Below are 13,670 nucleotides of genomic sequence, written 5' to 3' on the forward strand. Positions count from 1 at the left end.
TCCACACCATAGGCACTAGGGAAGGAGTTCTTCCCCAAATGGTTCACACTACTGAGAAAAAATTTAGCAGTGGAGATCAAACCCCATAGGGGGGCAAAAAAGAAAGGATGAAAAAGAAATGGCAAGGGGAACAAAACTGCAAGGAATACAGGAACCAGGTGGATAGCCAGATCAATATAAGTAAGAACACCATGAGAGGGAAAGGAGGAAGAAGGGGGAAAGGAGCGAGGATGGTAAGGGAGGGGCACGGAGAAGGAAATGCAACCTGGAAAGGAAGGATGGGCACCAAGCACGAACTCACAAAAGAACCATGAGCCCCCTGGGGGGAGCAGAGAATACACTACATCCGCTTAGCACCTTGGATGTATGTAGGCAAAACTGGTGGGTGAAACTGGAGTTCAGAGCAGAGACACTGCATGCAAACTATGATCGTGACTCCAGTCCTGGGCCTCTGTTGTGGAAGGTGGGTCTCCCTACCAGGAAATAGGGCATGGTAGTTCAGATGCTTAGGGGAGCATAGAATGCATATCACATAATTGAGCAGCAGTTGTAGGCACCTGATCTGTAGTGGAGATGCCCCACCCTCCATGAGTGGGCTGATCAAAGTGCTAATCCAAAAGGCACTTGTCACAAGTCAGACCCCATAATGGTCTATCACGTTCAGCACACACAACAGCAAAGGTGATAACAAGGTATGACAGGCTCTCATAATCAAGGTGGGAGAGGATCAGAGCTTTGTAAAGCTACAGAGCCAAAGAGCAACCTGCATCCAAGCTGGTGTTACTGAGGCAGTGAAGAGTGTTAAGGTGTGACCAACACTTCCGCGTAAGTTGGCAAAGATGGGGAAGCCACGACAGCAGTACATCAAAAACCAGCCCAAAAAGTGTTAAGACTCCACCACACTGAACAACTGATTGTTGATGTAGATGCAAATGAACAGTACAGTGGTGACAGAAGCGCATGACAAATGTCTTGGCAGCTGAAAACCAAAAGCCACGAGTGACAGGCAAGGGCTGAGCATTTCATATGGCTCCTTGCAGTTGGATTTCAAGAACACTCATAGCTGAGGAGTGATAGTAAAAACAAAAGTCTTCATCATACAAGGAGGGTGACACTTTAGATCCAACAGCTGCAGCTAGACCACTGATAGCCACTACAAAGAAGTGGCACACTGAATACGGATCTCTGTGGGACCCCACTCACTTTGTATAGCAATTACTGTGGAACGTATCAACTTAAAAATCAGGAGTGGGTTCCGGAGACCCCATTCACGTAGGGTAGCAAGAATATAATGACACCATGTGGTGTGTAAGCCTTTTGCAAGTCAAAGAAGACGGCGGTAAGATGTGGACATCAGGCAAAAGCTGAATGTAGAGCACACTTTACGCCGACCAAATAGTCAGCAGTAGAACAGACTTGGTGAAAACTGTCCCGGGACGGAGCCAAAAGGCCCTGAGACTTGAGGTACCAACACAGCTGCCAGGCCATACATTCGAGCAACTTGCAAAGAACATAGTAAGACTAACTGGGTTATAGCTGTCCATTTCATGGGTGTTTTTACCTCATTTCAGCACTGGAACAATAACACTTTCTTGCTATTGAAATGGGAACTGACCCTTTCTCCAGATATGGTTAAAAACATCTAGGACGTGACATTGGAAATCCATTGATAGGTGTTTGAGCAGTTGACTATGGGTGTTGTCTGGACCTGGAGCTGTGTCCTGGCAAATGGCTAGGGCACTGAGGAATTCCCACTCACTGAATGGTGTATAGTGAAAGGCAAGTGAATTCACTGCACCTGCTGTCCAGGGTCATGAAATGTCCAAATGTGTGTGAATTTCTAAGGGATCAAATGGTCATGAAATGCAGGCTGATAATTCTAAGATGCAGAGACTCAGGCACAACGCAGAGCAAAATGTTCAGTGACAGTGTCTGGCTCAGAGTGGACAACGCCATTCAGGGAAATATCGCGTACACTTGTGGGTGACTTGTGACCATACGGTTGTCAAATCTTTACTAAAACCTGAGGAGGAGGGGTGTGAAGTCCAGTGGTAGTAGCATACCATTCTCAGAAATCTTGTTCTTGTTATTTCAGGACATGGCCTACCCAGGCACGGAGCCATTTGAAGGCAAAGAAGTGCTCCATCAATGGATATTGTTATAGCATTGGAGAGACTTTCTGCAATCTTTAATGGACATAGCGATTTCGGAGGTCCAAGGTCCTGCCTTCTGACAGGGGCATCCTGAGGAATAGGGGATCATTAATTCTGCAGTCGAGAGAATGGCTATGGTTGTACTATGGATAGCCGCACTGATATCTCCATGGGGTATGGTATTGAGGGTGATGGCAGAAGTGAAGGTATCCCAGTCAGCATTATTGAAAGCCCATCTGGATGGACACCCAGGTGAGCCATGCTGAAGGAGGGACAGGTCAATCTAGGAGTGATGGTTCTCACACAGGTCATCATGAATTTTCCAGTAGATAGAAGGGAGATGATCAGGGCTGTGAATGAAAAGATCAACAGCTGAATAAGAGGGTAGGGGCCCACATTGATGGGAACCATTGTTCTTGAAGGACAATGCAGAAAGCAGAGGAAACACATACAAGAAGTCAAAGCACAAGCCAGGTTGCAGAAGAGACAGCTACAGTCCCACTGGAGACACACACTATCAGCAGTAACCTGTCCAAGCATGATGAACCCAAGGCAACATATCATGCCCATATAGTTACCTGCTGCCATCGGTTGAAAGGATGTGGCATCCATATACATTGGTTCTGAAATGTGGTGTGTGTATGTGTGTGTGTGTGTGTGTGTGTGTGTGGGGGGGGGGGGGAGGAGGGGTGTCTGGTGTCACAGGGACCACCAAGAACTCCACCTTGGATAAAGCCGCAGAACATGTGGGGTCTGGTGGCATGGGGCCACCTGAGTCTCTTGTCTTATGGGAGGACTACGACTTGTCGTCGTTGTCGTCCAGCCACTGGCTGGTATCTGGTTGCAGATCAGCAGAAATCTGGGAGGGGAATGTCCCGAGGGACCCTTTCTTTGTGAGAGATGTCAGAGGAGGTTGATCCTTCTCCAGCTGGGGGTTGACATCTCCGATGCATGGAGAAGCAAAGATCCCTAGATGGATGTGGGGGAAGGTGTAAGAGAAGGACCCAAACAACCATGGGAGGGGCTGTAGTTGAGCAGCTCTGAGAGTCCCATGTAGAAGGCAAAAGGGGTTATGGTACAGTTGCTAGAGAGGATGATGTCATCGTAACTGTAGCATACATCATCATCATTATTACTACCACACATGCACAATACAAAGAATCATATTTCTCCTTGGCCTTTTGATATGTCAGTTGGTCAAGTGTCTTGTATTCTTGGATTTTCTTTTCTCGTTGGAAGATGGTGCAGCCCAGTGAACAGGGCCACAGTGCTCTCCACAGCTGGCACCAATGGGGGAGGGGCACAAGGTACATTTATGTACAACTGACGTCCACAGTCACTACAGATGGGGCTAGCATTACAATGTGAGGACATGTGCCGTAATCTCATGCATTTGAAGTACCACATGGGAGGGAGTACATACTGTTTCACATCATATCAATACACGGGAATGAGATTTTCACTCTGCAGTGGAGTGTGCGCTGATATGAAACTTCCTGGCAGATTAAAACTGTGTGCCGGACCGAGACTCGAACTCGGGACCTTTGCCTTTCGCGGGCAAGTGCTCTACCAACTGAGCTACCCAAGCACGACTCACACCCCGTCCTCACAGCTTTACTTCTGCCAGTACCTTGTCTCCTACCTTCCAAACTTTACAGAAGCCTCCCCCAGGCTGTGGCTAAGCCATGTCTCCGCAATATCCTTTCTTTCAGGAGTGCTAGTTCTGCAAGGTTTGCAATATTACTGTTTACTGCTGAGGCATCACTATCCATATGTTGCTTGGCATTAGGTGCACTCTCTGATGAGACAAGAAACGACTCTTGCACATAAGCTGGCCAACAGAGAGTTCGGGTAAATTGTAACACAATCAGTGAAATGTGTGCCGATCAGCATGTTGGTTCTGTTTACACCGATTGTAGTTCAGACTGTTTGTTACTGGCAGAACTCTGATAGTGTTTGGACTGGACTTGGACTGGAGTAGACTCATTAATCTAGGGTAGCTTGTACTGTCCTGAAAGTGTTCTGTAACACATCTCAAAGTGCCTAATACCACAAAGTATGACTTTGTTAGTTTGTGCAAACTCATCTTTACAAAAAATGTATCCCTTTCACACATTCACACAGACAATGCAATGACTCCACCATACTCTAATGCACGATTTGGCATGACGTGGTTTGATTAGTCTGTTTTTCTCTAAAAATATCTTAACTCAACATATTTCTTTCTATATGTTTCAAATAATGGTTGTATCTGCAATTAAAGAGCTTTTGGAGACTAGAGAATTTACTTACAACACGGTCATTCTTCCTCATAACAATCGAGGTCTTGGCACATGCTCAGCACGTTCGATGGATACATTGTACAGTTAGTATTGAGTGTACACCATGGTCTCCCAGTCTTGACTTGCTGATGGTAGAAACTGAGTCTGTTTCAATGTATGACAACTGCATTTCATTTTGTTTCGAAGATAGCTTACTATCAAACAGTATGCACTTTATTTTTGGACCCTTCTCATCTTGTATTAATTCAAAATGCAAATAGCTTTCAATTTATCCCGAATGCCAACTATTACTAAGTGTAGTTTTAACAAGATTTTTCACACCTGTGTGATTCATAACTGGAACAAGTTCTAGAGACTTAACTCATTTAGAATATATACACATGTGAATAACAAATTGAGTAGTGTTCTGATTATTTCTGTGTAGCAGTCTAGACACAAAATCATATGAAAAGAACTCGACACCAATTCAGATAAATAATGTGTTTCGAATATTAAATCTAAATATATGTTTCCGGGTTTTGAAGAACATACCTGTGACCACCTGTCCTTCTGGAACTGATCTGTTATAGTTGCCTTAATTTTTGGTATTAATCTAAGTGTAAACTGATAATATAAATCTGAGGACTCGTACTTCCCTAACATAGCCTCTTCACGAGCTAATGTAAGATTTCGTTGAAGCTCATCAAGCATTGATGACATATCTGCTGATAATCTGCTGACATCTGTAATCGGTAGAATACAACTGCTGGATTAAACATGACCCAACATTGAGTAAAAACATTTATTTAAGACATTATAAAACACACACACACACACACACACACACACACACACACACACCAATATTTTTTAAATATTTTTTCTTTGTCACATTCTCACCAAATGGATATTGTGTCAGCTATGTAGGTGCTGTATATAAATTTAATATGGGAGTAAATTTACTATGATGAGGTGTCAAGGTTACAATTTCAAACTTGTCAACACTAAAACAGAAAAATCATAAAACACTAAAAATGACAGATAAACTACACTTTTCTATAAGTCATTTGACCCACACTATATATTTTTGTCCTTGTTGCAATGATGTATAGCAATAAGGAAAAATTAGTTTTTATAGCAATTTGTAATGAACAAAAGAAGAGCTCAATTTAACAAAATTAAAAATTCTAGTGATTGCAGCACTAAAGCAGTAATGCATGGAAGTACAGACATGCCTATGTGCTTACACTGTTCTTCACTGAGCACCATATCTGCTGTGGTATTGAAAGACTTACCATCCGACACACTGCAGAAAACAAAGGGAAAGAGATATTGTTGCTGTTTTTGTTAGGAATAGAGCCAAATTTAATGGTATTTATTTACACAATTTTTGTCTAGAGCAACATTTTGAAGCATATGCCACTGAACTGTTCGTCAATTATTTTGACCACGGACTCTTGGCATCTTTGTGAAGCAGCTGCTCACTTTGACTGCACTTGTTTAAATGTGAAAGGAACATCGTAGTACTAGGAATTTCAATGTGGAATAGTGGGAAGACAGACAGATTGGAAAATTTTATGCACACCTAACAACCTTGTCCCAGTAGTCAATTCTCCCACCAGAGTAGCTCCAAATTCAAGCGCCATAATTGAAAACATTTTTGTAGACCAAGGGAAAGTGAGCAGAATCATTATCAGTAATGTATTGAATGGTGTCTTGGATCATGATGATCAGAGGCTCCCTATTAATGCTATAAATATTTGCCAGAATAAAACTGAGCTCCACTGAAAAGTAGTTAGACTAATAAATGAAGAAATGAGTAAAGCCTATAAATCATGCCTCCAAGATGTAAATTAGAAGCACATCTATTGCAAAAAAGATGTCAATTCCACATACAATATGTTCAGCAATGAAATTGCAACAATATTTGAAGGTTTCTTTCCCAGAACAGATTGCAGAAATCAGCCCAAGAAATCCATGAACAAGTCATGGCAAACAAACGGGATAAAAATATCTTCCCAACAAAAACAAGACATGAACATTACATCCAAAAATTCAGGCAAAATCTACACAAAAAATTAATACAAAAAGTACTATAAAATATTAAGCAAAATAATCAAATAACTATGACGTTCCTATTTTAGCAGTGAAACAACCAATCCTGAAATAAAATCAAGCAGCCCTGAAATAAAACTGAAACAGTCTGGGATATAGGGGTAATCAGGAGTGAGACTGCTGCCAACTGTGCCTGTAAAACTGAAGACATCATTTTAAATACTGACAGTACACATAAGCAACCACAAGATCATTAACAAAATCTTTGTGAATTTTTTAAGTGTTACTGAACAATTGGGCTGCAATGACTCCTTACAATGTGTCATGGGAATACTGAATCACCATTCTCCTAATCCTAATAGTTAGGTTAGTGTATCTCCCACCCTGTACATTACAAAAGGCAGGACCCTGTTCTTAATAGGGTGGTTGATCGCCACAGATGGCAGTGCATGCTCTGCACTATGCTCCTTTATCACCAGAAGGCTGATAAATAGTTCTTGTGGTAGGGCGTACCAGTCCTAAAGTAGCATGGCTGACACTGCAGGATGATCATTGGTGCATGTGAACATGCTGCAAAGCATATCCCCACATGCTCGATGTGATACGAGTCAGGGGAATAGGCATGTCAGTCCATTTGCTGAATAGTTTTTGCTTGAAGAGCTGCTCCACCTGCGCAGTTTGATTCAGTCATACATTATCACCCATAAAAATGAAGTCAGGCCTAAGTGCATCCTTGAAAATATGCACATGGCAAAGGAGTACGTTGTCACAATAACACTGACCAGTGTGTGTACCATGTTCAAAGGCTCGGAGGTCAGTACACCCACACAACATTATGCCTCTCCACAACATAACACATCACCCACCAAAACGATTTATGTTCAAAAATGTTCCTGCGTACATTATGTACCCTCATATGGCGAGAAGTGGGAACAGGTCCAACACTAAAAAATTATCGTACTGGTGGTAAAGGTGTTTTGGTGTGATGAGGCATAAGGTTGCACGAACATACTGACCTAAAAATCTTTGAACACTGTGAACGCACTGATCAATGTCATTGTGAAACTGTACTACTTCCCCATGTGCACCTTTTCAGGGATATATTTGACCCAGACTGCATTTTTATGGATGACAATATGTGACCACATTGAACTGCGCAGATGGAGCAGATCTAGCCATGAGAGGATATTCAGCAAATGAACTGGTCTGCCCATTCACCCAACTTAAATCCTATCAGGCACATATGGGATGTGTCGGAGAGACAAACTGCAGCACATCCACATGCACCAACAACCATACAGTGGCTGTCAATTGTGCTGGAGGAGGAACTGAACAGCCTACCATAATAGCTCCTTACCAAACTAGTGGACATCATGGGAACACACTGCAGATTGGCTGGTTGGCTGATGGGAGGGCTAAAGGAGTAAACGGCAAGGTCATCAGCTCCTCAATCTAGACTGTGACATCCACGACGTACATGTTCTGATCGTGAAAGTATGTAGGAGCAGTAACGCTGAGGCAGTGAAGGCAATACTGATGCTAGAACTCGGAAAGAATTTATGGAGGATTGTATAGATTGGGCCAGTATGTAGGTCAGAACAGATGAGGGGTCCACATGGCTCACCCAATAGCGAGAACAGCCCTACCCCATGTCTAAGCCCCCCTAGCCCAATGGAGTGTGAAAAATAATGTCTTCAAGTTAGCAGATTCCAAAGAGTAAAACCGAAAAGACTAAAGATGAAATGAACATCAGTTGGACAGTCAGTGATAAAAACAAGAGAGGAAAAGGTAAGGCAGCATTTGGGCATCTCCAGAGCTCAGCAAGTAACAGGAGTTGCTCCATCCACAGCTGGCCCACTGCTGCTCCAGTGTAGTCAAGGCATTAAAGAGTACCCACTTTTTAGCACAGTGCTACCACTAAAATCATAAACAGGATGTGGCAGAAAAGGAGTCAAACCACAAATGACCACAAATACAAGCAATTAAAACACAGCAAGATAGGGCTACAAGAGCTGGTCAAGGTTGTAGGGTCTGGAGTCCCCCAGACCCTGCATACACTGGGAGATGCAATGACACCAACCATCTTGCCACTGCTCTGGAGACAGCTTAAAACCTTATATCTGAAAATAAACACCACTTTCACAGAGAAAATGGAGAAGCCGTTCCACCAACTGAGAGTCATTTGTCAGTATTTTAGGCAAAGAATTCAGGATGCCAAAAGAAGGAAGCATCCAATCAGGGTATAAGCTACTGTCTGTAAGGTTCCACAACTACAATGTAGAGGTGGTTAGTTATTTAAATAAAACTATAGGTTAGCTTGATACAATCGATACTGAGGCAACATAGGGCAGAGAATTCCTTCCAGGAGTAACAAAAGGATAACCACACAGAAGTAGTCTCCATGACACTGTGGAGTTCGAGGGGACAATAGCCAACCAGCTGTCATTACATCTCCAAGTAAGCAGGGGTCTTATTTGCACATGGACCTGGGACTGGTTAGTTGGTTGGTTGGTTTGTTGGTTGGTTTAAAAAGGGGGGAATGGGACCAAATAACAAGGTCATTGGTCCCTTGTTCCCAGTAGAACACTTACCCAAGGGAAAGAAGGAAACAAAGAAGACGTATGACACAATAACACGAGAAAGGAAGAACGACAGAAGGACAACAAACACTACAATGGACAAAACAGGACAAGAAAACCACAGAGGGACGTAAGAAACAGGGAGAGGAGATTAAAAACAAGAAAGCAGATTACCATGGCTAGCTGACCATGAGAATAAAAAAGGAGAAGCCACATTAAAACATTAAAACACATTAAAACCTCCATCCTAAAAGCCCTAGGGTGGAGGACACAAGGGACAAAGGACATGTGCTAAAACTCAGATCAAATGATAAAACCCACCCTCATGAATAAAATGTAAAACTAAAGCTGCTGTTGAGATATTGTCGCCCAACACCGAAGGTAGGGTGCTGGGAAAGTTAAAAGTCCACCGCAGAGCGACTAAAAGTGGGCAGTCCAGCAAGAGGTGGACGACTGTTATTTGGGAGCCACAGTGGCACTGAGGTGGGTCCTCACGACGGAGGAGGTACCATGTGTAAGCCAAATACGGCCAACGCGGAGTCGACAAAGGACAACTGATTCCCTGCAAGAAGCCCGCAGGGAAGACTTCCACACATTCACAGTCTCCTTAATGACACAAAGTTTGTTGTGCATACTGTTGTGCCACTCCGTCTCCCAAAGCTGAAAATCCTTGCAGCCTAAGACAGAACATAGGTCAACTTCACATATGCCCATCTCCAGAGGCGGTTTCTGCGTAGCCTGTTTGGCCAGCCTGTCGGCAAGTTCGTTGCCTGCGATTCCAACTTCTCCTGGTGTCCACACAAACACCACTGAACGGATGGACCATTCCAGGGCAGAGATAGACTCCTGGATGTTCACTACCAAAGGATGGCGAGAGTAGCACGCTTGTAAGCCACTCAGGGAGTCAGAAAAGAGAAGAAATGACTCACCAGAACAGGAACAGATGTACTGAAGTGCACGAGATATGGCCACATGGTCTGCAGTGAATACACTGCAGCCAGCGGGCAAGGAATGCTGTTCAATATGGCCACTGTGGACATAGGCAAAGCCAACATTACCATCAGCCATCAAGTCATCAGTGTAAACAACTTCAGAGCCCTGTAACACATCAAGAATCGAGAGAAAGAGACAGTGGAGAGTGGCGGGGTTAACGGAGTCCTTAGGGCCATGCAAGAGGTCCAGATGAAGCTTCAGCCGAGGTGTACACCATGGAGGTGTACATGAATGGACCTGAAGTAGAGATGGTAAAGGGAAGGACTCTGGTTTGGAGAGAAGGGATCACAATCATGAGCCCTGACCTGGGCGAGAGATGAACTGCCGTGGGTGGTAAAAGGAGATGGCAATTCAGATGCTCAGGAGAACTACGAACGTGTGCAACATAACTTGTGAGCAGTCATGCACATCAGATCTGCAATGGAGGGACTCCGGCCTTCACCAGGACACTGGCGATTGTCACAGTGATGCACTGGGTCAAGGAAACACACACTGAGGACGCCACCGAACCGTAAACCAGACTCCCATAGTCAAGGTGGGATTGAACAAGGGCTCTGTAGAACTGCAGCAGTGTACAGTGATCTGTATGCCAGTTGTGTTGCTCAGGCAGCGGAGAGCACTGAGGTGCTGCCAGCACTCCCACTTAAGCTGATGAAGGTGAAGTAGACAAGTCAATTGGGCATTGAAAACCAGTCCTAAGAATCAATACATCTCCACTACAGTGAGTGGATCGTCATTAAAATAAAGTTCAGGTTCCGGATGAACAGTACGACGCCGACAGAAGTGCACGACACACGACTTTGCGGCTGAATACTGAAAGCCGTGGACTAGAGCCCATGACTGTCCCTTGGGGATGGTTCCCTGTAGGCGCCACTAGGCAACACCAGTACTGGAGCAGCAGTAGGAAATGCAGAAGTCGTCTGCATATAGAGAAGGTGAGACCAACGGCCTGACAGCTGCTGCTAGACCATTAATGGCCACTAAAAGTAAGAGATACACTCAATACAGAGCCCTGCAGGATCCCATTCTCATGGATATGGCGGGAACTGTGGGAGGAACCAACTTGGACACAGAAAGTACAGAGCAACAGGAAGATTTGGATAAAAATCAGGAGTGGGCCCTGGAGGCCCCACTCATACAATGTGGCAAGGATATGATGTTGCCAGGTCGTGTTGTATGATTTACACAAGTCAAAAAAGATGGCAACCAGATCTGGAAAAGGCTGTTTGGATGGCAGACTTGAGGGACACAAGATTATCAGTGGTAGAGCGACCCTGGTGGAAGCCACCCTGACATGGAGCCAGTAGCCCACATGACTCCAGGATCCATCCCAACTGCCGACACACCAGATGTTCCAACAGCTTACAGATAACATTGGTGAGGCTGATGGGCCGATAACTGTCCACATCAAGCAGATTTTTACCAGGTTTTAGCACTGGAATGATGGTGCTCTCCTGTCATTGCGATAGAAAGACACCATCGCACCAGATCCTGTTGAAGATGACGAGGAGATATCGCTTGTAGTCAGACAAGAGATGTTTAATCATCAGACTGTGGATCGGATACAGTCCAGGAGCTGTGTCGGGGCAATGTGCAAGGATGCTGAGGAGCTCCCACTCTGTAAATGGGGCATTATAGGTTTCACTGTGGCATGTCGTGAACAAGAGGACTTTATCTTTCCATCGGCTGTATGAGGATGCAAAAGGCTTGGGGGTAGTCCTCTGATGCAGAGGCTTGAGCATAGTGCTCAGCAAAATGCTCGGCAATTGTGTTTGCATCAGTAGAAAGCACGCGACTGATGTTAACGCCGGGGACACCTGTTGGGGTCTGGTACCCAAAAGGACGTCTGATCTTCGTCCAGACTTGGGAAGGTGACATATGGTACCCAAAGGTCGAAACGTACCTCTCCCAACACTCCTGTTTCCGTCATTTTGTAAACAGGCAAATGCGGGCACGGAGCTGCTTAAAGGCTATTAGGTGCTCTAGGGAAGGGTGCCGCTTCTGTAACTGTAGAGCTCACTGATGCTCTTTAACTGCCTCTGCGACTTCCGGTGAACACCAAGGGACTGTCTTTTGCTGGTGGCACCCTAGAAAACAAGGGATCGCGTTTTCCACCACAGAAATTATCGTTGTAGTGATTTGCTCAATCACAACATCGGTGGCACCACGTGGGGGAGATTCAATGGTGACAGCAGATGTGAAGACTACCCAGTCTGTCTTTTTTAAAGCCCATCTGGGTAGATGTCCGTGGGCATGATGCCGAGAGAGTGACAGGAAGATGGGGAAGTGGTCACTACAACACAGGTCATCATTTGTTCTCCAGTGGATAGATGGGAGGAGTCCTGGGCTGCAAATGGATAAATCAATGGCTGAGTAACTACAATGAGCCACACTGAAATGTGTGGCAGCCCCAGTATTTAAGAGGCAGATGTCAACTTGGGATGGTAAATTTTCAACATCTCTGCCATGGCCAGTAAGCATGGTGCTACCCCACAAGCAGTTATGGGCATTAAAATCTCCCAAAAGTAGGAAAGGTTTAGGCAGTTGATCAGTCAGTGCAGCCAATACATTCAGGGGTACCGCACCATCTGGAGGGAGATATACTTTGCAGATAGTTATTTCCTGTAATGCTCGTATCCTGACAGCCACAGCTTTAAGAGGAGTTTGAAGGGGCACAGGTTCACTACATACCGAGTTCAGGACGTGATCGTGAGACTGGGAAGGCATGAAACACTCAATGAGGTAGTCTACACCTCAGGGTCACTTGCTGCCACCGACTTATTTCCTGAACAGGCTATATCCATTATGTCTGAGGGTCTGGTGAGATCTAGGTCCTCAGCAGGCCCCAGAATCTTCACCTCACCCTCAGACGCAGAGCTTGTAGGCAGCAGTGGTGTGGGTGCCACCACAATTCCCTTGGTCTTGGGGGTCTCCTTTCTGGATTTCTCTCGCTGATCCTTGGGTTTCTCTGGCTAGGAGAGCTTCACCGATTCAGTCTCCAGGACTGAGGATGAACCCCTATGTACAGCTGCTTTGGACACTTCAGCCACTGGCGGGTGTCATCTTTCCCACTAGCAGGAACCTGGGAAGAGAGTGACCCAAGGGACTCCTTCCTTGCGAGAGGAACGGAAGAAGACTTCTCCGGCTGAGAAGTGGGGTCTGGTGTCCCCGATGGTTGGGAGGAAAGTGCTCCTCAGGTAGGTGGTGGGGGACCAACAGGGAGAGAAGTGCCCCCCCACCCCCCACCCGTCAAAGGGGCAGGTGTAGTCTCCTGGATCTGAGAGTCAACAGGAACTCACGGAACTGATGGAGCTACAACTGTGCTCGTAGCGACAGCGTAAGAGGTGGCCACAGTCACAGGATGTAGGTGCTCAAATTTCCTCTTGGCCTCAGTGTAGGTCGGTCGGTCGGTCTAGGGTCTTGCATTTCATGATTTTCCTTGCTCAATGTAAAATCCTGCAGTCTGGTGAGCAAGGGGAATGATGCTCTCCGCAGTTGACAAAGATGGGAGGTGGGGCATGTGGAGTAATGGGATAGGATGGATGTCCACAATCTCGACATGTGATGCTGGAAGTACAGCGGGAAGACATATGGCCGAACTTCCAGCACTTAAAGCACCACATTGGGGG

General features: G+C 45.3%; 1 protein-coding gene across 1 annotated transcript in view; it reads right to left on the bottom strand.

Moving 5' to 3' along the window:
* Positions 1–13,670, bottom strand: part of LOC124721646 (katanin p60 ATPase-containing subunit A-like 1) — a 116,501-nt gene that overhangs the window by 81,481 nt on the left and 21,350 nt on the right. Inside the window, exon 2 of the mRNA XM_047246709.1 lies at positions 4,967–5,157. Coding sequence (XP_047102665.1) covers positions 4,967–5,157 — 191 coding nt within the window. The remainder of the gene's footprint in view (positions 1–4,966; positions 5,158–13,670) is intronic.

Source organism: Schistocerca piceifrons, chromosome X (assembly GCF_021461385.2).
Source record: "Schistocerca piceifrons isolate TAMUIC-IGC-003096 chromosome X, iqSchPice1.1, whole genome shotgun sequence".
NCBI lineage: Eukaryota > Metazoa > Arthropoda > Insecta > Orthoptera > Acrididae > Schistocerca > Schistocerca piceifrons.